Below are 24,070 nucleotides of genomic sequence, written 5' to 3' on the forward strand. Positions count from 1 at the left end.
CTCGGACAGTAAGTAACGCTACCCTTGAGGGAAGAGCTGGTGCGTGAGGCTCGGGCTGGGCCACGCCCCTCTGTGGGCGGGGCCCGGATCCGCCCCGCCCCGCGCGGAGGAGCGCTCCGAGGGTTGGCTTGTGTCCCGGTCGGCTCCTGTCCTCGTCCCCGCTCCGGCCGCCGGCGTCATGCAGGAGGCCGCGTCCGCAGTCCGGCTGGGCACCATCCTACGGCACCTCTGCCCCCGGACCGGCGCAGCCGCCCTCGTATCCTTCCCGAGCCGGGCTGCGGGGTGGGGAGCCGCGGGGGGCAGCGGCAGAGCGGGCTCTGGCCCAGGCAGCCTCGGCTGCCCCGTTACTCCCTTCGCCCCTCATGGACTCCGCGCCCCCGGAGGAGGGGTGTCTCGGGGGGGGGGACTCTGGGCTGCCTCCCCTCTTCCGTCCCCCCCTCCATCGGGCTGCCTGCCCCTTCCCTTCCCCCCCAACCCCTCTTCAGCGCGGGCTGCCTCCTCCTTCCCTTCCCCCTACCCCCTCTTCCCGTCCCCCCCCATCCGGGCTGCCTCCCCCCTTCCCTTCCCCCCCAACCCCTCTTCAGCGCGGGCTGCCTCCCCCCTTCCCTTCCCCCCCAACCCCTCTTCAGCGCGGGCTGCCTCCTCCTTCCCTTCCCCCTACCCCCTCTTCCCGTCCCCCCCCATCCGGGCTGCCTCCCCCCTTCCCTTCCCCCCCAACCCCTCTTCAGCGCGGGCTGCCTCCCCCCTTCCCTTCCCCCCCAACCCCTCTTCAGCGCGGGCTGCCTCCCCCCTTCTCTTCCCCCCCAACCCCTCTTCAGCGCGGGCTGCCTCCTTCTTCCCTTCCCCCTACCCCCTCTTCCCGTCCCCCCCCATCCGGGCTGCCTCCCCCCTTCCCTTCCCCCCCAACCCCTCTTCAGCGCGGGCTGCCTCCCCCCTTCTCTTCCCCCTACCCCCTCTTCCCGTCCCCCCCCCATCCGGGCTGCCTCCCCCCTTCCCTTCCCTCCCCCACCCCCTCTTCAGCGCGGGCTGCCTCCTCCTTCCCTTCCCCCTACCCCCTCTTCCCGTCCCCCCCCATCCGGGCTGCCTCCCCCCTTCCCTTCCCTCCCCCACCCCCTCTTCAGCGCGGGCTGCCTCCCCCCTTCCCTTCCCTGCCCCCCCACCCCCTCTTCAGCGCGGGCTGCCTCCTCCTTCCCTTCCCCCTACCCCCTCTTCCCGTCCCCCCCCATCCGGGCTGCCTCCCCCCTTCCCTTCCCCCCCAACCCCTCTTCAGCGCGGGCTGCCTCCCTCCTTCCCTTCCCCCCCAACCCCTCTTCAGCGCGGGCTGCCTCCTCCTTCCCTTCCCCCTACCCCCTCTTCCCGCCCCCCCCCATCCGGGCTGCCTCCTCCCTTCCCTTCCCCCCCAACCCCTCTTCAGCGCGGGCTGCCTCCCTCCTTCCCTTCCCTTCCCCCCCTCTTCAGCCCGGGCTGCCTCCCCCCTTCCCTTCCCCCCCCAACCCCTCTTCAGCGCGGGCTGCCTCCTCCTTCCCTTCCCCCTACCCCCTCTTCCCGTCCCCCCCCATCCGGGCTGCCTTCCCTTCCCCCCAACCCCTCTTCAGCGCGGGCTGCCTCCCCCCTTCCCTTCCCTGCCCCCCCACCCCCTCTTCAGCCCGGGCTGCCTCCCCTTGTGTGTGTGTCCCTACAGACATTGTCACTGTTTTGCCCTGTGATTGTATTAGACTGCTGGGTGCGGATCATGTCTCTTTCTATGTACAGTGCTGAGCATGCTGAGGGGCTGGGTAAATAGCAGTGATTCTGCCACCCACTGCAGGCTGGTACCTTTGCCCTTACCCCTTGCAATCATCTCTCAGCAGTTGCTTGTTGCTTCAGAGAGTATTTTACAGGGAGCGGGGTGCTCGTTACCTTCCTCCTACACTCCCTTCCCTGTGCTTTCTTCCTGAAACTCCAGTCCTGTAGCTGCTGTTGGCCTTTGTTCCTGTTATGCTTTCCTAAGGGGCACACTGCAGCCTTACTGTTCCTTGGTGTGTTCCCCCGTTTGAAATGGGTTTGAAATTGAATTGGAATTGTTTTTTAAATGCTAGACATGAAAGGTCAGATTTTCAAAGGTGCTTTGCACCTATCTGTGCACAAAAATTGGATAGCCATGTAAAGGAGTTCCTGTTTTTGTGTACAGCTACCTGATTTGCTCACATATATGCTAGTTTATGCACACAAGTCTGGGGAAGAAAGAGGCTTGTACATGTTAAGCTTTCTCCTATATTTCCAAGAGTTTGTGGGGGGCTAAATTCTGTGGTATTCAAATTTCATGGTGAATCTTAGACCATGCTGAGATATATGAGCTCAGCATGTGGAAACAAACACAAAAGCTTATAGGTTATGTATGTTCTATACTACTGAAAACTTCCTTTAAAAACATTTTAAAAGTTCACAGGAGGTGAATGGGACACTTAGAAGGTTGAAAAACAGAAGGTATAGAGCAGAAATGGGATAAGAGAGAGCTTTTATAGTGGTTTTTTTTTTTTTGTATGTACTACCTTTCAACTTACTGTCTCAAAGGACTGCATGAAGGCTATTAAGTAGTCTCTATTTTACAAGTATGGAAATTGAGGTACAGAAGAGTCATGTAACTCAGCGATTGTCAAATACTTTGTTTTTGCTGTAGTTTGGCTATAATGTGCAGTTAAATTCACAGCAAAAGTTGGGAGGTCAGAAGCATACTTTTGAGTAATAATCTGGTGAAAAGATAGTGATAGAGAAGGTCAGAAGTCTACAAATATCTGAAGGTTCTAAATACCAAGGGTAGATAGTAATTACTTAGGATGGCATATGAAAAATTTGATTAAATTAAGAATGGGAAATTTAAGCTGCATATCAGAAGAAACTTTCTGAGAGTGAGAAAGGAACAAATTCCTGATGAAAGGTCTAAAACTAGACATGCAAACATACTGTAGGGAACAGTTTTGCATCTGCTGAGTATAGATGGGGTGACCTAATGCTGTAGGTATTTCCCATTATTATTTTTATTATATTTTACATATGTTAGCGTCACCTAGAGGACTCAATCAGGTTTGAGTACTATTGTGCTGGGCATTGTACAGAAATATAACAAATGGCAGTCTGCCCCAGAGAGTTTAAAATCTAAAAGATATGACCCAGCAGGTGAATTAGATAGATGAACAGGTGGGGGAAGTTGAGGCTAATGAAAATAAATAGGATGGGAGTGGCTGTGTGTGCAATTCTTTTCCATCTTAAACTTCTGTGGAGGATTTGAACATGGTTAAAAGGTTGCTTCTCATTGTAGAAAATGGCATTCTCTTTTTTCAGAGTGATAGCAGTGTTAGTCTGTATCAGCAAAAATAAGGAGGAGTCCTTGTGTTAGAAACTAACAAATTTATTTGGGCATAAGCTTTCTTGTAGGTTAGAACCCATTTCATCAGATGCATGGAATGAAAACACAGGAGCAGGTATAAATACATGAAAGGATGGGGGTTGCTTTACCAAGTGTGAGGTCAGTCTAATGAGAGAAATCAATTAACAGCAGGATACCAAAGGAGGAAAAATCTCTTTTGAAGTGGTAAGAGAGAGGGCCATTACAGACAGTTGACCTGAAGGTGTGAGTAACAGTAGGGGGAAATTAAGTTTAGGTTTTGTAATGACCCAACCACTCCCAGTCTCTATTCAGGCCTAATGTGATGGTATCCAGTTTGCAAATTACACTTGGTAAAGCAACCCCCATCCTTTCATTTATTTATACCTGCTCCTGTGTTTTCATTCCATGCATCTGATGAAGTGGGTTCTAACCCACGAAAGCTTATGCCCAAATAAATTGGTTAGTCTCTAAGGTGCCACAAGGACTCTTCATTATTCTTTTTTTATTCCCTTCAAGATGGCAAAGCCTCTCTATAGTGACATCATACATCTCCAGGGTTATGAAAGATTCAGATAGCCCTGAGACCATCTAACCTAATTCTGAGCTGGTATTGGTGGACATGCAAATGTATACATGTGTCTTTTTTTGTGTAATAATCCTTTAGTTTGTACTCCTGGTGCCAAAGCACTTCAGGCTCTGGTCTTGCCAAATTTTATAAGCTAAGCAAGGCTGGTCTTTGTCAGCACTTGGATCAGAGACAACTATGAAAAATGCAGGTGCTGCATAAAGTGGTGTTAGTGATTTAGAAGGTGACACTTTTCCGTCTGAGCTTTTTCTGAGTAAATGCTGCAGGAGGTGCTGTCTCTTCCCCCACTCCTCCTCCCACCCCCCAAAAAAAGGGTGTGAAACTCAGGTCCTGTCCAGGTGTGTTTGTTTAAAATTAATCCCACTTCATTTTTTTCTCATCGTAGAGAGGCAAACTCCTGGATAAATTCCCACTGAATGTTGCATTCTATGTGCCTAAATGGTTTTATATAGCACAGTGGTTCTCAAACTGTGATCCTTGAACTTTCCCTGGTGGTGTCCAGAGTGAGGTTTTCAAGGATAGAGACGATCCATGAGAAGAGTTCTCATGGGCACCTGAATTAAGAAGCTGGAGTACAATATTGTATACAAAAAATTTTATTTAGGAAATGCCCACTTACTACTGCCCATGCAACTTTAATTCTGTCCGCTTGTGTGTCCAACCTTTGCACTGACTGAGGCAGGGGTTCTATGGAAAAATGTGAATCATATAATTCACTGCATCATAATGATACTACATAAGGGAGCAGAAGTAAGGTTGCATGGGGAAGCCTAAATTTGCCTTTTCTAACTTATGAGTGCTCATCTCTGCAACCCAGATAACATTCTTCAAATGCAGGCTTTTTTTGTCTAATTTCATTGGTGTTTTTTTATTAAAGGAAAAAAGTAAAAAGAAATTCGTGTGTCCAACTGGAACTCTTGTGCCACTGTGCCCCGCGCCTCCCCCCAAACCCATCATGCATTATTAGCAGGGTTTGAGGCCTGAACTGTCAGCGCTGTGGCATAACCAATTTATTTGAGCATAAGCTTTCGTGAGCTACAGCTCACTTCATCGGATGCATCCAAAAGCTTATGCTCAAATAAATTGGTTAGTCTCTAAGGTGCCACAAGTATTCCTTTTCTTTTTGCAAATACAGACTAACACGGCTGTTACTCTGAAACCTGTCGCTGTGGCATAGAAATCTACCACTTGTTAGTCCTGTAGCTCTAGAAACAGGACAAGACCATTGCAGTCCATCTTCCCTTTAAGGTAGACGTACTTGTTCTGACTCTTTCTCCTCATCTGACTTCCCATCCCAGGAGGTGGGGGGCTCCTGCCTCATGTGGTGCCTTCAGAGGTAGGGATGGGCTGCTGGGGCCATATCCAGCATTTGAGATGGTTACTAGGGGTAGCCCAGCCCTGTACCCACTTGCTAGGTTGAACTGCCCCATGAGGTGATCGTGAAGAGAAGGATCAGATGCTTATGCCTTGTGCTTGGTCTGGAGAGTGTGATTGTGGGGGAGGGACAGCCTGGCCCGTGTCATCCCCTGCTGCAACAGCTACTCCAGGTAAGGCATGTGCTGCTCTTTTGGTGATAGTGTGGTGTGGGCCCAGGGCTGTAGACTGTTTGTGTTCAGTTATTATTTTGACATGCTGCCAGCATTTTCCTGAATCCCTTCCACAAGAAAAGGGGAAATGATGATTTTTAACAGTTCATAATTTTGCTTAATCTGAATGGAATTTCAGAAGAGGTGCTTCTCTTGCTTTTCCCCTGGCAGATTTCTAAATCCCGCTTCACACAATGGAGGTGTTAAAGCTTCCAAAACAAAGCTCCAAGGATTTTTTTATAACAATGGGAAGTGTTAGGCAACCTAAAGGAAGTTGCTCTCAGTGAAGAGCACTTGGGGAAACTAGGAATGAGAAGGTTTTATGAAGGTATCAATTATCAGAGATTCAAACAAAATATTGAAGTCTATAGTGTTAGATATTTGTTTATTCAGTTTAACATATGCATTTTCCATGAATAAAATATTCCTGAAGGGAAGTGGGGAGAAAAAGGTATTATGTACCTGGTCCTGTTGTTCAAATTAAAGATGAACATACCGTTTGTAGCTTCTTTGTTCTGTTCCATTTGATTTTGTATTTGAGAAGTTTATGTGCAGGGTCTAGAATTGGTATGGTTTGGGGTTTATTTGCATTAGTCTTTTACGGGATTGTCAAAGCCACACATAAGGTTGAAATTACCTAAGATTTGTTCTTCTCTTGGTATTTCAGTTCATAGATAGTTGCACCATCATGATAAATAATTTTGAGCACATAAATGGCTCCCTGAGACATTAAAATACCTAACCAAGGTACAGCAGACCTTCCCAAATCCATACTTCACTGTATGCACAAAAATATAATGATCTGTCTCTCAGCAGTGGTCCGATAAGCAGAAATGAAGCTGTAGTATCTCATTCGGTAGTATGTGAGGCTTGTTTTACAGGTTAAACTATACATCACAAAGTATTATCTTAACTAATTAAAGCTAAACTTGTTAAAATATCACAAATTTACTTCACCTTAATTAATCTTCATTGGATGCTCATAGAGGGCCCTATCGTGTGGAGTGCTAAGACCCCCTCATCTCATTTAAGTCATTGGGAGCTGAGGATGTTGAGCACCTCAGGATGGGGCTCTAAGATGCTGATCTGGCTCCTGTTGGGAGTTTTGCATTTACTTTAGCATATGCAGGATCAGGCCCTTGGTAATCTCTATTTTGAGTAGACAGTCTTGCAGCAAAGTACAGAAGGGGGAGTGGATTCTAGGGAAAAAATGGACAACAATCCAAAGCAAAATACATTTTTAATGATTGAACCTGGATTACAACAAAGTATGAGAGTCTGGAATTCCAAACCAACTTTTTTCCACTGAATGCATCCGATGAAGTGAGCTGTAGCTCACGAAAGCTTATGCTCAAATAAATTGGTTAGCCTCTAAGGTGCCACAAGTACTCCTTTTCTTTTTGCGAATACAGACTAACACGGCTGCTACTCTGAAACTTTAGATCTGATACTCAAGTTACTGTACTTTATTATTTGCCTTAATTTATACTGTAGACAGCATTTCCTACTTCAGCACAAATTGCTTCTGTTAAACACCCAGTGGAGTTTCAGTAAGTGACATTTTACTATCTTCTATTAAATTTGAAGATATTTTCATCTGTATATAATCATTCTTATTTCCATGTTTTCTAAAATTCACATGTTGATTAGAAGTCCTCATATAGTTTCAAATCTTGCAAGGACACTTTCTGAGCTGTTTCATTTGGCTTAATAAAGTAACTTAGAGCTTGATCTTGAAAATGTGAATAGTTTGACTTCAAGGGTCTGTTTACATAAGTACTGGTTCTATGAGTAAGAATATTGAAGATCAGACACTACCTTTTCACTCCCTCCTTTTGACAAGGTATAATTTTTGCCTCAAAATATGTTACATTTACAAATAGGAAAAACAATTGTGCTGAAGAATCATATAATGCATTGGATGTACTCAACAGGATTACAGTACAGGTGTATCTTGTGAAAGAGCTTATTTCCTCTACACATCTCCTTCTGGCATATTGTGTGCATCTTACCCTACAGCTCATCATGTTGTTCCACCCAAAACTGCAAATTTCTGAGGGCTGGGCCATTTCTATGTATTCAATATAAATTGTCATGGACATCTCTGGAGTTGTATACAAATATTAACTCATAGTAAAAATTACAGTAGGAATTATTTTTTCTACTGGAGATAAAAACTTCATGTTGAGAGAATAATTCTCTCCATTTTAAATTATTTTTTCTGACTATTTGATGTTCACAGAGCAGATTGTAAGACCAATGTGTGTGGGGTGTTTGTTTTTTTTTTCAGAGGAACAGCCGTGTTAGTCTGTATTCGCAAAAAGAAAAGGAGTACTTGTGGCACCTTAGAGACTAACCAATATATTTGAGCATGAGCTTTCGTGAGCTACAGCTCACTTCATCAGATGTTTACCGTGGAAACTGCAGCAGACTTTATATACACACAGAAATCATGAAACAATACCTCCTCCCACCCCACTGTCCTGCTGGTAATAGCTTATCTAAAGTGATCAACAGGTGGGCCATTTCCAGCACAAATCCAGGTTTTCTCACCCTCCACCCCCCCACAAACTCACTCTCCTGCTGGTAATAGCCCATCCAAAGTGACAACTCTTTACATAATCAAGTCGGGCTATTTCCTGCATAGATCAAGGTTTTCTCACATCCTCTAAGGTGTCTCTAAGGTGCCACAAGTACTCCTTTTCTTTTTGTTTTTTTTTTGTTTGTTTTTTTTGCGGCTTGTTCTAATCTACATTAACTACTGAGAGTCTGCAGATAATTGTTGACAGAAGAAAATTAAATAAATTCTGTTAACTTCGTACTCTTCCTTTCAGGTCACTGCTGAGAAAATTCTCATCAGATTGCTTTTTGTTTAGTCTTCTGTTTCTCCCCCGCCACTCAATGTGTACTTGTATAATTTCTCTTGTTTATCTTTGTAGTTACACCCTGGACAATAACCTTTTAACTCCAGAGCAGAGGCACTTTTATGATGAAAATGGTTACCTGCTCATTAAAAACCTGGTTTCTGGTGAAGACATTGAGCGTTTCAGGTACAGAACAGCTGTTTGGCTAGACTCAATCATATTGATATTTAGTAATGCTGTGAGGCTTTTTGAAACAGTATGAACTTGGGTTCTCCTAAAATGGAAGCATTTTATTAACAAATAACTTATTGCTTCATTGAAACAAAATGTTTTGGTATAGTAAAATGGTAGAATGTGTTTTGAAATGGTTTTTAACTGTGTTTTCTAGAAATCAGTTTGCAAAGATCTGTAAAAAGGAGGTACAGGTGCCTGGTTTAATCATAATGAGGGATGTGGCCATTGCTAAATCGGAGTTTGTTCTGGATCAAAAAGCAGTTACTAAAGTACAGGATTTTCAGGAAGATGAAGAGCTCTTCAGATATTGTACCATGCCTCAGGTAAAAAGGGAAAACCCTGGTGTATGTTTTAAGTAATTGCCCATGAAAACTAAATGAAATCACTTCCTATAATTTTTCTTAAAACAACAAGAGGAATCTGTGTGAGTTCTCGGAATAACCAAATGAATTTTCATGTTTAGATATTTAGATGCAGCTTAATTTAAGGCATTGTACAGTTTAGAAAGCTTATGTTGATGTTCAAATAGCTTGAAGGAATTCTTGTGAAGGTTTTTTGCTGTTCCTCACATTCCTCTCACATGTATGTCCGTGGCAATGGATGATGGAGTATGGAAGTAATTTTTGGAAAATAAATTAGTCTGCTTGAAGTACAGTTGCTATATAAATAAATCCTCTCTTTGTAATCAGATTGTATTGCACATAGCAACCTAAAACCAGAAAATGTTGCTTCTGAAGGACATTTATCTTGCTGACTAATTTGGAAAAGAACAGATAAATGCGCAGAATGTTATAGTTCTTCTGTCATTGCTCTAGTCAGGTATATGTGAGTTCGCTTTTTCTTAGCCACTCCCATAGCAGCAGACACTGCAGCTAGGTCTACACTAGGAATGCTTTGCTGGTATAGCTATACTGGTATGCCAGACTCAGCAAAGTGTTCCTAGTGTAGATGCAATTTTATAGTGGCAAAACTCTTTTACATATTATTCCAACACTCTTCTCTCTTTCTCAGCTATGTCGATCATAAAGCACACCTCATCATATTCCTGACCAACATAGTTATGCGGGAAAAAGTTTGTAGTGTATACTTGGCCTGCATGATATGGTGATCAGTTTTGGTTTGATTGTAATATATATATATATATTGCAGCATAAACATCTAACTTTTTTTCTAATATATATTCTTCACCTTAGATCCTAAAATACGTTGAGTGCTTCACAGGGCCAAACATCATGGCCATGCACACGATGTTGATAAATAAACCTCCAGATTCTGGTAAGGGGCACTTGTGTGAGGAAGAATAAGGAATATGATTTTGTATAAAGGGGACATGGTCTAGTTTAAAAAACAAAGAAACCTCACAGAACAAACAATTTCTAAGACATTAAAAATGTTGCCCTATTTTGAAAATTGAATAAAATTCATTTTGACAAAGAAAATAAAGTAGGCTGTTTCGTTTTCTGGCTGTTAGGCTCCAATTCAGCAATGTACACATGCCTAACTTTAAGCATGTCAGTAGTCTCATGTGGTGAATGCATGGCTATTTGTAGGATCGAGCCCTTAGAAGCCTGGCTTTCAACAGCACTGAGTACTCAGCAGCTCTCATTGACCTCAATAGAACAGAATAGAGGAAGAGTGTCCTTCATCTATACGACATACTCTCTTTGGACTGAGAGTTTAGATATGTCAAATTTAGTTTGGACATGTAGATACTCGCCTCAGTGGAAGCTGTTGGGTGCTCGAACTTTTTAATCTGGACATTTATTTAAGTGCCAAAATATGGATTTAGAAGTCCAACTTTTGGCTCCTGTTTTTGAAAATCTTGGCATTAAAACGTATGAGATAGTGAGGTTTGTAATACTTTAGATGAAGTAATGGTTTCTAAAGATACTCTTATTCTGGATACATTGATGGTTTCATATTCAGCTATATGCTACTTTTATTATTCACAATGATCTTGCTTTGTATTTTCAGCAGACATTGATTTATGTCAAAAGATTAAAATACTTAGTTCATGCATACCATCAACCCTCGCACCCCAGTTAAAAAATACAGAAGAGCTACAAAATGAGTTTAGAAACATAGTAGGAGATAGCCTTGGTCCATGTGGAATATTATTTAAACAGCACAAACTACAATTTAAAAGAAGTTAATAGAATTAATAAGCAGCAAAGGCAGAATACCCTGTTGGAAATGCAATGGATTTCAGTGTTCTGATGCCCCCTAAATACATGTTCAAATGCAGAGCAAGACTAATTCTTGCAGCATGCCCTGTCCCCTCAGTGAAATTGAACAGTGTTCAGTTTAAAATCTGAATCTCTGTTTAGTTTAAAACCATTTAATTTTTTTTTTCTGATTCAGACTCTTCTCTTTTTATTCCAGGCAAGAAGAGCTCTCGCCATCCCATGCATCAGGATTTGCACTACTTTCCATTCCGGCCTGCAGATCACATTGTGTGTGCCTGGACTGCCATGGAGCGGATAGATCGCAGCAATGGCTGCTTGGTTGTTTTGCCAGGAACACACAAGGGTTCCCTGAAGCAACACGATTACCCTGATTGGGAGGTAGATCTGCATGTGGGATTAATGCAGTATGCATTTTGGAGTTGGGGGAGGCGAGGGGATTTGTTTTTTGGCTCACAACAGAGTTGGTGAAAGTTAGTCAAGTTTTACAAGGCAATTATGAATATTCTTTTTCTTGGTCAGAGACATGAAAAGGTTTTGAAGTTTTTCCACGTCTAACCTCATGACAGTGTATGCTTACTCGGGCAGGGACTGACTTCCTCTGTATCTGGAAAGTGCTAGCTTGTTGTGGGTGCTTCTGCAATCAAAGTAGTAATGATTGTAATATGTGTGCTTCACATGAACCGTATGCAGCTGCACAAGCCAGCTGTTCACTAGGCTGACCTATCCAAGGTCAGTTCAGCAAACAGTAGAGCAATGGAAGGAGCCTACCCATATGCAAGTATTGAGAAGGCATTGTGATTGCTTAGTGACTCCCTGATGATGTTTCATGGTATTTAGGTGTGTTAGTGTCAGAGATTCTGTCCCTGGGGATAGAGAGGAGTTTGGCCACATATGAGCTATGCAGCTACATCTGGAGGGTTGAGGATATTCTCCCCAGCACTCCATTGTCACAACGTCTGGACAGACCATTAACCTCTGTCAAGCTGTGTCAAGGTTCCTTCCCCACTCTGAACTCTAGGGTACAGATGTGGGGACCTGCATGAAAGACCCCCTGAGCTTATTTGTACCAGCTTAGGTTAAAAACTTCTTCCCCAAGGTACAAACTTTGCCTTGGCCTTGAACCATATGCTGCCAAGCGTTTTAAACAAAGAACAGGGAAAGAGCCCACTTGGAGATGTCTTCCCCCAAGCCCCTACACCCCCTTTCCTGGGGAAGGCTCGATAAGAATCCTCACCAGTTGGTACAGGTGAACACAGACCTGAACCCTTGGATCTTAAGAACAATGAAAAATCAATCAGGTTGTTAAAAGAAGAATTTTAATTAAAGAAAAAGTAAAAGAATCACCTCTGTAAAATCAGGATGGTAAATACCTTACAGGGTAATCAGATTAAAAACAGAGAGAATCCCTCTAGGCAAAACCTTATGCTACAAAAAGACACAGTTTATTTTACTAACCATTAAACAAAAGAAAATTTAATGCATGTTCTAGCTAGATTACTTACTAACTTTACAGGAGTTGTAAGGCTGCATTCCTGATCTGTTCCCGTCAAAAGCATCAAACAGACACACACCCCTTTGTTCCCCCCCCCCCCCCTCCAGATATGAAAGTATCTTGTCCCCTTATTGGTCATTTTGGGTCAGGTGCCAGTGAGGTTATCTTAGCATAACCCTTTACAGGTGAAAGGGTTTTGCCTCTGGCCAGGAGGGATTTTATAGCACTGTATACAGACAAGTGGTTACCCTTCCCTTTATATTTATGACACGCTGTTTAGCAGATACGGATGCAGTGTTTGCTCCCAGGATATTAGAGAGAGAAGGTGGGTGAGGTAATATACTTTATTGGACCAACTTCTGCTGGTGGAAGAGACAAGCTTTCGAGCTTACACAGAGCAGTGTAAGCTCAAAAGCTTGTTTCTCTCACCAACAGAAGTTGATCCAATAAAGTATATTACCTCACCCACCTTGTCTAGCATATTCAAAAGAATCTAGGGCCTAAAAGGCTCTGTAAGTACATGTTTATCTTCCTCAGGCAATTGGGACCTGTCAAGGTTCCTCCCCCACTCTGAACTCTAGGGTACAGATGCGGGGACCTGCATGAAAAACCTCCTAAGCTTATCTTTACCAGCTTAGGTCAAAACTTCCCCAAGGTACAAAATATTCCACCCTTTGTCCTTGCCACTACTACCACCAAACTAATACTGGTTACTGGGGAAGAGCTGTTTGGACACGTCTTTCCCCCCCAAAATACTTCCCAAAACCTTGCACCCCAGTTCCTGGACAAGGTTTGGTAAAAAGCCTCACCAATTTGCCTAGGTGACTACAGACCCAGACCCTTGGATCTTAAGAACAATGAACAATCCTCCCAACACTTGCACCCCCCCCTTTCCTGGGAAATGTTGGATAAAAAGCCTCACCAATTTGCATAGGTGACCACAGTCCCAAACCCTTGGATCTGAGAACAATGAAAAAGCATTCAGTTTTCTTACAAGAAGACTTCTAATAAAAATAGAAGTAAATAGAAATAAAGAAATCCCCCCTGTAAAATCAGGATGGTAGATATCTTACAGGGTAATTAGATTCAAAAACATAGAGAACCCCTCTAGGCAAAACCTTAAGTTACAAAAAAGATACACAGACAGAAATAGTTATTCTATTCAGCACAATTCTTTTCTCAGCCATTTAAAGAAATCATAATCTAACACATACCTAGCTAGATTACTTACTAAAAGTTCTAAGACTCCATTCCTGGTCTATCCCCGGCAGAAAACAGCATATAGACAGACACACGGACCCTTTGTTTCTCTCCCTCCTCCCAGCTTTTGAAAGTATCTTGTCTCCTCATTGGTCATTTTGGTCAGGTGCCAGCGAGGTTACCTTTAGCTTCTTAACCCTTTACAGGTGAGAGGAGCTTTCCCCTGGCCAGGAGGGATTTCAAAGGGGTTTACCCTTCCCTTTATATTTATGACAGGACCACACATCTATTTCATATGCATGTAATATTTTTATATCTTAGCAGTGTGCATCTCTCATTAGGGTGATGTACAAGCTGAAGTTTGAAAATTAAGCTTTTTTTCTTATCTGAGTAATGTTCTTGAATAGAACATTTTCTCAAAGCAAAAAGTTGTTTTCTCATTTAGTATAAATAAAAAGAGACCAAATGAACTTTAGCAGACTTTTCCTGTTGTGCGCACACGCTATCCTTTGGCTGGAATTTTTCATGGCTTCTATTCAAACCAAAGTCATAGCCTTTGAAATCTGGGAGAGTGCTCCCTTAACAACAGTGTCCTTACCTTAGTATAAGACTCTAGTACTGGACATCATTCATTTCTGGATCAATGCCCTTTTTGGAAACTTGAACACAAATCCACCAGAGTTCTCTGTGGTGGGTCAGGAACTCTGAATTACATGGTGCATTATTACATTTCAGACACACACTGTGCGCATGTACGAGCCTTTTCCATCACACTGACCGCTCATTCCAGTCTGTTCTTTTAAAGCAGAAAACAAAACAATATGGAACCAAATATAGTTGTATGAAGTGAACATTTCAGAGGGACTAGTATGTTGCTTATAGCTCAAAAGAAAGCAAATTAAGAAAGTGCAAAGTGAATGTCATGTAAGACTAGAATCTTGTTTGTTTTTTTTTCAAGGAATTCAGATTAGGATATTGGAATCTGAAAAGCAGCAGGTACATTCTGACTCATCGGCTATGTCTACATTGCAATTAAAAAGCCATGGCTGTTTAATTGTGGTGTAGATGTTCTGACTTGGGCTGGGACTCTCCTACCTTGCAGGGTCTTAGAGCCTGGCCTCCAGCCCAAGCTCAGATGTCTACACCACAGTGAAGCAGCCCGTTAGGCCGAGCCTCTGGGGCCCAAGTCAGCTGGCATGGGCCAGCCATGGGTTTTTAAATGCAGTGCAGACATACCCTTAGCAGCTGAGCTAGATTTGGGCTTTTAGGGGTGAGAAGACTCAAAGGCGAATAGGCAGACTCTTAGGCAGGCATATTGCATACTTTGGATTGTTAGCTGAAAGAAAGCTGAACAGTGCAGATTTTTGTCTACATTAAGACAGTAGTTTTAATAATTATCCCATGATGTAAATTCTGTGTTTTTAGGGTGGTGTTAACAAGATGTACCATGGGGTGCGTGATTACAACAAAAACCTTCCCAGGGTTCACCTTGTTATGGAGAAGGGAGACACAGTATTCTTCCATCCCTTGTTGATTCATGGCTCTGGAATGAACAGAACTCAAGGCTTCCGGAAGGTAGGAAACCATTTCAAGTTACAGCCATTGAACATGTTTTAAAACAGATTGCATAACACTTAAGACTCCCTCCAAATTTATGGAGACTTTATAGTCTCTTGCATATGAAATAGATTTTTGTAATCTTATTTTTTGTTTTGGTTTTATAGATTTCTGATGTAATTTTGATGTAATGATACTTGATCTTGGATAATTAGTTTTGGAAAAATTATATAACCCTGAGTTAGATTTCTTGGTAGGTGTATGTTGCAGCTCTGACTCAGGGAAGTGTTTAAGCATGTGCATTCCTTAATCGGACCTTAAACATGTTGGACAGTTTTGGATTCTTGTTTTTTGCTTCTGCACAAGGTCTCTTCCTCTGTTCTGACTAGCTGTGAATGAAATTTGTCATTGTCTTTTCTGAGCACCAGAGGCCACTGTAATCTGATTATTAACAACATAATTTAATTATGAATTACCTGTATACATGGCATAGCACTTTACAGAAAAAGTAAATGGAGTTACACTGCACTCCACTCTAAGGGCATGTCGATGCTTACCAGGGATCAATGCACCGGGGGTTGATTTAGTGGGTCTAGTGAAGACCCGCTAAATCAACAACAGAGCGCTCTCTCCTCATTCCAGTGGAGTACCAAAGTCGATGGGAGAGCGTCTCCTGTAGATCCAGTGCGGTGTAGACGCTGCAGTAAGTCGACCTGACCTACGTCAACTCCCAGCTACCTTAAGCTGAGGTCGACTTACCCCTGTAGTGTAGACAAGGCCTAACTGAGAGTAGAATCAGACAAAGAACTTACAAAGAGGGGCCTGATCGTGCATCTCTCACTGCTGGACTTGGTGGTAGTAGTCTCCTTGTACTAGATTCTCGTCTTGTGTACATCAGCATAGCTATACTAAAGACAGTGGGATTGTGCTGATGTACACTAGCTGAGAATCAGGCCCATTGACTTCCATTTTAGTAAAATGGAGCAATAGTTATAAATTATTTGTTTTTTATAAAAACCTAGAGTGTTATGAGGATTCTTGTTTAACACCTTCCAGTAGCCTCCTACAGGGCTAAATAAGAAGGAAGAGTAATATGCAATGTTATAGCTGTGTTGATCCCATAATAATAGAGATGGTGAGTGAAGCAGTATCTTTTATTGAACCAACTTCTGTTGGGGTGAGAGAGAAAAGTTTGAACTTACATAGAGCATAAAACTATCACTACTCCAATTCCATCAGCAGCATAGAAACTTGGGTTTTCCTTGGAGGTCTCTTATCCAAGTACCCATCCAACACAATTCTGTTTAAGTTTATGAGATCTGATGAGATCAACACACAAGATTGCGTAACTATATGGAAAAAAGCAGTTCACTTTGCCAGTGTGCTTTGTGTTTTCCTTGTTTGTCTTTTCTCTCCCCCTCCCCCCCAGTCCAGCTTTCCTTCTACTTAAACTTTCAGAGAAATCATAGTCCTGTCTTTATCATGTGCGATATCATAAAATGGGTGCTTTGATCTCACCATATGAGCGAGGAGAAGATGGAGAAAGTGATTCATTAAGCTTACGTTATTGTGCAAGTTTTCTGTGTGAATCAGTGGCAAAATTTTTTCCAAGTGAACATTTCCAAAAGCATGAGAAACAGAAAATATTCAAATTTGGTTACAATGGTGATATTTGCATTTAAGATAGTGGCGTGTTAATACATGTCACTGATCAACAATTCTTGACTCAACAGCTATATTGTGATTTATTCCTGACTTTCTTCATGCAGGCGATATCTTGTCACTATGCTAGTGCAGGTTGCCACTATATTGATGTCAAGGGCACTAGTCAAGAAAACATTGAGAAAGAAGTTGTAGGAATTGCACAAAGAAAATATGGTGTGAGCACGCCTATCACGCTGAAGGTAAGCTTAAGTGTCCTGCAACAGTATATTTCACACTAACCCTATTTACACAGCAAAAGGTTAGTTACATTTTACTTTTATAAGTATCTATTTACTGCTGCTTGTGAGAGTTTGTGCTTTTTATAATTAAATTCATAAGCAATTTTAATTGCATCAACCCATCCGATCATATATAACACTGTGGGTTTATGTAGGACTGATCCTGGGTCTAAGCAGATACTTATCTGAGGGGAAAAAAAATCTTGATTTTCTTTGGAAGACAGTTGTTATGGTGGCTGGCAGATTTAGTTGTTCTTCATCACGCCTTTCATTAAAGCACCTCTCTTTAACTGGTTTAACTGTTTTGTGTGGAATGGCAGAGCTACCTTGGGAGATGATAGGGATAGTGCTGATGAGATGACCCAGTATATGGCAGTGTGGATACAGGTTTCATATTGCTAGCCACACTCTTCCTTCTAAGATTAATGGTGTGGGTGAATATCTAAAAATAAACTTAAAAGTTTTTCTCAGTTACATGTGGACTGCACAGAGTGGACATTAGCAGCTGGAAGGTACTTGCCCTCCTAATTTGCAGATGCAATTTTTTTGTACTCGTTAGCAATAGGCTGAATGCTACTATGTTCAGAACAATAAGAAGATTAGGGCATGATTATAGGATTAGGGCAAAATTCTGTCTTTAGATAATGGGTGCGACTCCTGTTTGAAATCAGTACCTATACCCATATATCTGATGGTAAATGTTAGGGAGCTTAGTTCCTTCACCCACTTACTTCCTTGGTCCTTCTCGCATGAACAGAGAGCAACAATACCCGAAGTCCAAAGGTGCAAACAATTCGATGTTTATTGGGGTGAACTTCCAGCAAACATGATTCCAGTTTCCTTAGTGTCCTCCTTCCCAGCTCTGACACCACAGAGCCTTAGACCTGTGTCCCTGTTCCCATTCCTACCCTTAGCCAAACATGATTCCAACTTCCTTACTCCCATTCCCTGTTCCCATTTCCCCCTTTAGCAAAACATGATTCCAATTTTCTTACCCCCATTCCCTGCTCCCATTTCCCTCACCCACATGCCCATGCCCACCCACACCCAGTCACTTCCTGATTGACTACAGATTATATAGTAAAACTTGAGTTCTGCTTAGCTATACCTTAACCAATCATTTTCCTGAAATTTAACTAACCAATCCTAACATATTGTAACATGATTATGTAACCAATTATATCCCACCACCTTAATTAGTTTACACCCAGCAAAATTAATTATACAGCAGACAGGAACAATCACAAAACCAGACAGAGATTATACAGACAAACAACAGTAAAGTGGGAACTATAATGACAAAACAATACAGAAGTGAGGATTTCACATCCCAGCTATTGATAAGTGAGTTCTTGCCAGACAGGATGCTATCAAACTAAGTTTCCTTTTACATTTTCTAGGCACTTCCCTTTCTCTGGAGGTGATAGGAACTATCAGGACAGGATTGTATTCCTAACAGCCCAATAGCACCTTATTTCAGTGTGACTAGTTTGGAATGTGAGGATGTGACTGTTCGCTTCCCAGCTTATGGCTGCCTCTGCTGCTTAGCCAAAGGCCTTAGCCTAAGAACAGGGCCTCAGACTGTCACAGTAAGAGAAGGCTCTTACACCAGCAGACAGTGATTTTGATTCTTTCTTTTATACCTGTATCACTAGCCAAGTGATAAGAATACACCTAAATTCTTAGAGTATAGGCCTTTACAGACAGGCCTGAATATCTATATCCTAACAGTAAACATTGACTCATTTTAATATAATCCAGTAGTAATCACTTAAACTTGTGGCGTTTTGAGGGAGTGGATGCATGGGAGGTGTTCCTTTTGTGCTCTGATCCATTCCAAAAATAATGAATGCAGCAAATTCTTCTCAAATCCGCAGCATAAAAATCTGGTTTCTACAGTGGGGTGACAACTGGAGGGGGTTAAATCCAACTGTCACTTGGGTTTTGGTGCCACCTAATCTTCCAAACTCAGATCTACTGCATTTTTCAACCACCAATCAATATAGTATCTGGAGGTTAGATTTAAAATAAATATATTTAGGCACCTAGTGGACTTTTCAAAAGCTGCTAACTCCTATTAGAAATCAATGGGACTTAGGCAGAAAGGTGCTTTTAAAAATCTCACTAGGTGCCTTTCTGCATCTTTAGGCCCCTAAGTATCTAAGGACAGATTTTTAAATATATTTATCAGCAAAACATAAGTCTGCTTTGCCTATGACTCCTGCATTGCTAGTTATACACTGATATTTTGAGTGTTAATGTAAGCACTGTTGCTTGTTTAAATGAGCATTTTCTACAGTTTGCTTGCTTACATTGATAACACTTTACATCTAAATTAGCTCTGTGCATTTCACCGTTACTCCTGGGGGAATTCTGCACCACTGCGCAGGCACAGAATTCATATGATCCGCAGATTTCTTTGCTTCCCCACAGAAAAATGGGGAAGCAACAAAATCTGCAGGTGACATGTGCCCCTTCCCTGGCAAACCAGGCGCATCTGTTTGAGCGCCTGGAGCGGCCGGCAGAGGTGTAATGGCAGGGCGTGGGGATGTGTGTGCACTGGGCGTGTGTGGGAAAACATTAATCAGTGCCAGGGGGTGGGGTTGTGTGTGCAAGTGAGACGGACTCTGTCCCTCTCACGCATCCGGCATGGAGGAATAGGGCTTTTGGGCTTGAGGCAGGCTCTGTCCCCTGAGAGAGAGCAGAAATGTAGCAGCCTGCCTACGTAGGTGTTAATGATCCTATTGTTAGTTAGTTGTTCCCATTCTTACTCAATTCCCCCAGGAGCATAAAACACATGTAAACGTTTTAAGGCTCCTTTACATTGCCAGAGTGGTGTAAAGGAGCCTTATTGTAAACATCGTCAGGGAATCCTCAGCTAGGAAGATCTATGTTTAGGTTGGATATTAGGAAAAACTTTTTCACTAGGAGGGTGGTGAAACACTGGAATGCATTACCTAGGGAGGTGGTAGAATCTCCTTCCTTAGAGGTTTTTAAGGTCAGGCTTCACAGAGCCCTGGCTGGGATGATTTAGTTGGGGATCGGTCCTGCTTTGAGCAGGGGGTTGGACTAGATGACCTCCTGAGGTCCCTTCCACCCCTGATATTCTATGACTCTGTGCTTTCTTGCTTTTTTTCCTGTGCCAGTGTCACCCTGGTTGCAACTCAGGATCAATTTTACTTACCCATTTAAAAAAAAAGAGAAGACTGAGGGCAAATAACATTTATCAGGCAGTCAGTAACATGTCAGGACAATCAGCGCTTCCCAAAGTAGCCAGTCAGGATTATAACTGGAATGCAGGGTATGGGTTACCAAGTATTCGTAAATTAACTTTCATGTGTTTAGGAAATACTGGATAGTTATTGTGACTATTTCCTGTATTGTAGTTTTAAATAAATTACCAAAATAATTGAAACTGGTGATTATACTGCATTATTTTGACAAATTAAATATAAAAATTCTGCAATTTTTTGGCACAGAATTCCCCCAGGAGTACATCATACTTTCTGTTTTAATCAGATTTTAAACTTTCTCTGAAGAATGCTTAGCACTTATTTTTAATCTTCAAAGCATTTACAGGCATGAACTAACTAATCCACGCAGCACCCTCCATTCCCATACAGAAGCTGAGGTAGAGAGGTTGCGTGACTCGCCCAGGGCAAGAGCGAGTTGCTATCAGAACTGCAGTTGAAGCTGACTTAATAGCTCAGTTCTGTGCTCAGCCTCATCCCATCGCTCATCCCCCATGCTATCTTGTCAGTTGGCACCACTGTGACTCTTTGCTATCACAAAGCGATCACGATAAACAATGAAAAGTGTGCAAGTTCCTATTTGTGGTTGATATTGGTCCACTGAATTCTGTTTTAAATCTGTTCCCTCCCTGCTTTCTGTGTGGTGCATAAATAGTAGCATTGCATGCCTACATAATATTCGTTGCCAGCTGTAGATGGACTCTGAGAAATCCAGTGTGCTTCTTGAATTGTAGAGAAGATAGGAGCAATTGAAAATGCATTAAGGAGACATAATATAATGTGTACAAGACAATGAGAAGGAATGTTTATTTTTCCCTGTCATCTGGCTTGCTCTGTTTGCAATATAAGGATGATGCTAGCCAGGCACATTATTTTTAAATGACAGCTTTTTGGTTTTGGTTCAGTAATTTCAGTGTAGTGCTGTTTATGTATCTTTTCCTGTTGCTGCCTTTCTTGATTGCCTTTTATGCATCATGCAATTCATATAAATCTTACAAATGAATTCATCTTTTTGGTGATCTTCAATATTTTTCTTTGACTTTACCATTTGTTGCATTATAATGTATTAACATGTTCAGAGCCTATGGATTTGAAGGGAAGATCAATAATTCTGTTGATACTGTACTTTGGTGTTTTTTAAAATATGTAAGTAAGAGAAAATAACTTCTGCTTTATTCAGAAGTAAACATTGTGCCTTGGTTTATTTAATAAGCTCTTCTTTCTTTGCTCTTTTTTTTTTAGGATACTTGGATGGTACGAGGGCGGCTTGTAAAAGGAGAAAGAACTAATCTTTAGAACAGTTTTTGAATGGCAGAGTTAGAAAAATGTGTACCTGAGTATTGTGTTCCCTGATCAGAAACCATGGTCCTCACAAATTTGCATTGCATTTGTTAGAATTTATCCAAATATTGCACCGAATGTTCATTTACAACAAATTAGTCATACAAAATATTGTAATATGAATGTACTGAAGTTTAACAAAATTTAGCTAATATATACTTGGCATATTTTTAACCTGTTAACTACAGTAAAGACTTCTATTTTTGTAATTTTAAAAATCATTTGTTTTAAAATCCACTGCTTATGAAATGGATGAGAAATCCCATCAAATCAGCTCTTTAAATACTCAACACTGTTACTTAAGAACCAATTTGGATTCAGATAGGTCTATCCTGATGTAATTTTTGGCTGCTATTAAAGTAACTCTTTTATGCTAACTCATGGCTATAGTGAGTCTAACCCTGGGTGGAAAAGACCAGTTGCATCATCTAGCCCTTTACCTTAGCTGGAGCATGACTGTATATTTTCTAGTCCTTTGTCCAGTTTATTAAATGTCTGAAGCGATTGTGCTTTTACCAATTCCTTTGGGAGGCTATTGTGGAATCTAATAGATCTCACTGCCAAGAAGTCTTTCCTAATATTTAACCTATATTCCCCTTCTTTAATTTTCTACCATTACTCCCTGTCTTCCTAAATAATTCTTCTCTCCTTTTTACTTATGCTTCAAATAATAAGTGTGTGTGTGTGTGTGTGTGTGTGTGTGTGTGTGTGTAAAATTCACAGTAACTATCATGTACTGTATTGAAATGAACACAATTTGGAGAAAAATGTCCTCTACCCCTTAAAGACATATAATATTCTGATCAGAAGCAAAGTAATTTTAACTGTGGTGTGGTAGTCACTGTGACAGTGGTTATCTCTGTGGACAGTGAATTCATTTGAAACTAGTTGTGTGGGATTGAGTAATTTATCTTTAACCTTACTTGCATCCTTTCCCATTTTTAAACAGAGGAGGGGTTTCCTCTTTTGACTCTGGCATCTGTAGGGGTAGACTCGGTAGTTGACTCCAGTGCAAGAAAATTATACAGAATGAAAGAAAATAAATATATTAAATAAAAATGGGAAGAATGGGGATACTCATTATAATTATCATGGGGCATAATATCTGGTGTTTTGAAATGCAGTTTTTTAAATCATTGTTTTGTTTCAAAAATAAAAATGTTTTTGAAATACAGATTAAACTAGAGCAAAAACCAAGTATGGGCGCATTGTATTTTTACATATTAGTCTGGTGACAGATGTTATAGAAAACCCTTATGACAGAAAGATTGTGGGTTGTGGTGATTGATGATCCTGTCAATTTCATGATCCTTTTAACAGGTAGCCTTAAAACTATTCCATAAATAGTTAAAATATGCTTAACCTGAAAACCTGGAGATCATTTTTCTGTGGCATCTTTGTGCCTGATGGAAAGCCCACTGAATTTCTCTCGCGGAGCCCTCTTCAATTAATTGAAGTCTTTCTGGTGACTTCAGTAGGCTTTGGATCAGGCCTTTTCTAACTACCTTCATGGGATCTTTGTGATGACATCTGACAGGAACACCTTAAAGACAAGATTCACTAGCATACTTGATTCTTTAGGGCTTTGTGCATGTAACTTAGCTGACAGCAGAGGGAGCTGTGGCCATGGAAGAGCTGCAGATTTTCTCAAATTCCCAGCCAGCAAACCTTTTTTAAAGATGGAGTTAAGTTTGAGTTAAATTTATCACTTCAGGAAAAACCCCTTAAGCGAATGTTACAGGATTCTGTAAAAATCGTTTTGGCTGCAAATTCAAAATTACATTTTCACGTTCCTTAAAGAGTATGGAAAGACACAGTTAAGATCACCTGTATAACCTAAACTCAGCCTTTCTACTACCTGTGAACCACCAGAGTTAGAAACAATGACAAAATGTTCATTGACTTCAGTGGGAGCTGGATTGGGCCCAGCCAGAGCCTTGAATTGTGTGTGCGCGCGCACATGGTATTATAGGATGCAACAATAAACACATTTCATTAAGCTAATTTAGCCTTCATCAGGGATAACATGCAGTTATATCATCTAAACCATACCTGTGCCATGCAAGTATCCATTCTGTGAATCCCACCCTCAGGTGCTTATTTCTCCCCATTCATTGTGCAGGGAGCTAAGGCACCTAACTCAGACTTTGTGAATCCCAGTGATTTTTCTAGTTGCCCAAAAGTTAGATGGTGCCATGTTTCCTTGTGACTCCCATCTGATGTAGATCATAGGTCATCCAAATAGCAAATGAGACAGTCATTCCCTGTGTACACAATACCAGAATGAAGCCAGTGGGAAAATGCTTTTTGGCAAATAGTGTTGGAGGGCTGCCATGGATTATGCAAAGCAAGTTGTTGAGCTGTTAGTTGGTCTTATGGGAGCCAACCAGAATCATCCCCTGGAAAAAGGCCTCTCCTTCATTGCTCTGGTACAGTTCCCTTCACACCCTAGCAATTTGTCCC

General features: G+C 41.8%; 1 protein-coding gene across 2 annotated transcripts; it reads left to right on the forward strand.

The window, feature by feature from the left end:
- Window positions 1-22,311, forward strand: PHYH (phytanoyl-CoA 2-hydroxylase). Of its 2 annotated transcripts, XM_073328734.1 has the most exons (9): window positions 1-256; window positions 7,034-7,089; window positions 8,479-8,589; window positions 8,792-8,960; window positions 9,831-9,912; window positions 11,020-11,201; window positions 14,941-15,090; window positions 16,842-16,976; window positions 21,509-22,311. In XM_073328734.1, the coding sequence occupies exons 1-9, from the start codon at window positions 179-181 to the stop codon at window positions 21,560-21,562; spliced, it is 1,017 nt and encodes a 338-aa protein (XP_073184835.1). In that variant the 5' UTR covers window positions 1-178; the 3' UTR covers window positions 21,563-22,311. The 2 variants fall into 2 exon arrangements, with proteins under 2 accessions (XP_073184835.1, XP_073184836.1); XM_073328735.1 differs by lacking the exons at window positions 1-256; window positions 7,034-7,089 and adding an exon at window positions 3,838-5,500.
- Window positions 22,312-24,070: the final 1,759 nt, after the last annotated feature.

This window comes from Lepidochelys kempii, chromosome 1 (genome assembly GCF_965140265.1).
Source record: "Lepidochelys kempii isolate rLepKem1 chromosome 1, rLepKem1.hap2, whole genome shotgun sequence".
Classification (NCBI taxonomy): Eukaryota; Metazoa; Chordata; order Testudines; family Cheloniidae; genus Lepidochelys; species Lepidochelys kempii.

Bases quoted from the DNA above. Each gene is read 5' to 3' on its own strand.
- PHYH (XM_073328734.1), top strand. From the start codon at position 179: ATGCAGGAGGCCGCGTCCGCAGTCCGGCTGGGCACCATCCTACGGCAC. The intron at 8,590-8,791 runs GTACAGAACAGC...TGTGTTTTCTAG, and splicing joins GAAGACATTGAGCGTTTCAG to AAATCAGTTTGCAAAGATCT. The intron at 8,961-9,830 runs GTAAAAAGGGAA...TCTTCACCTTAG, and splicing joins GATATTGTACCATGCCTCAG to ATCCTAAAATACGTTGAGTG.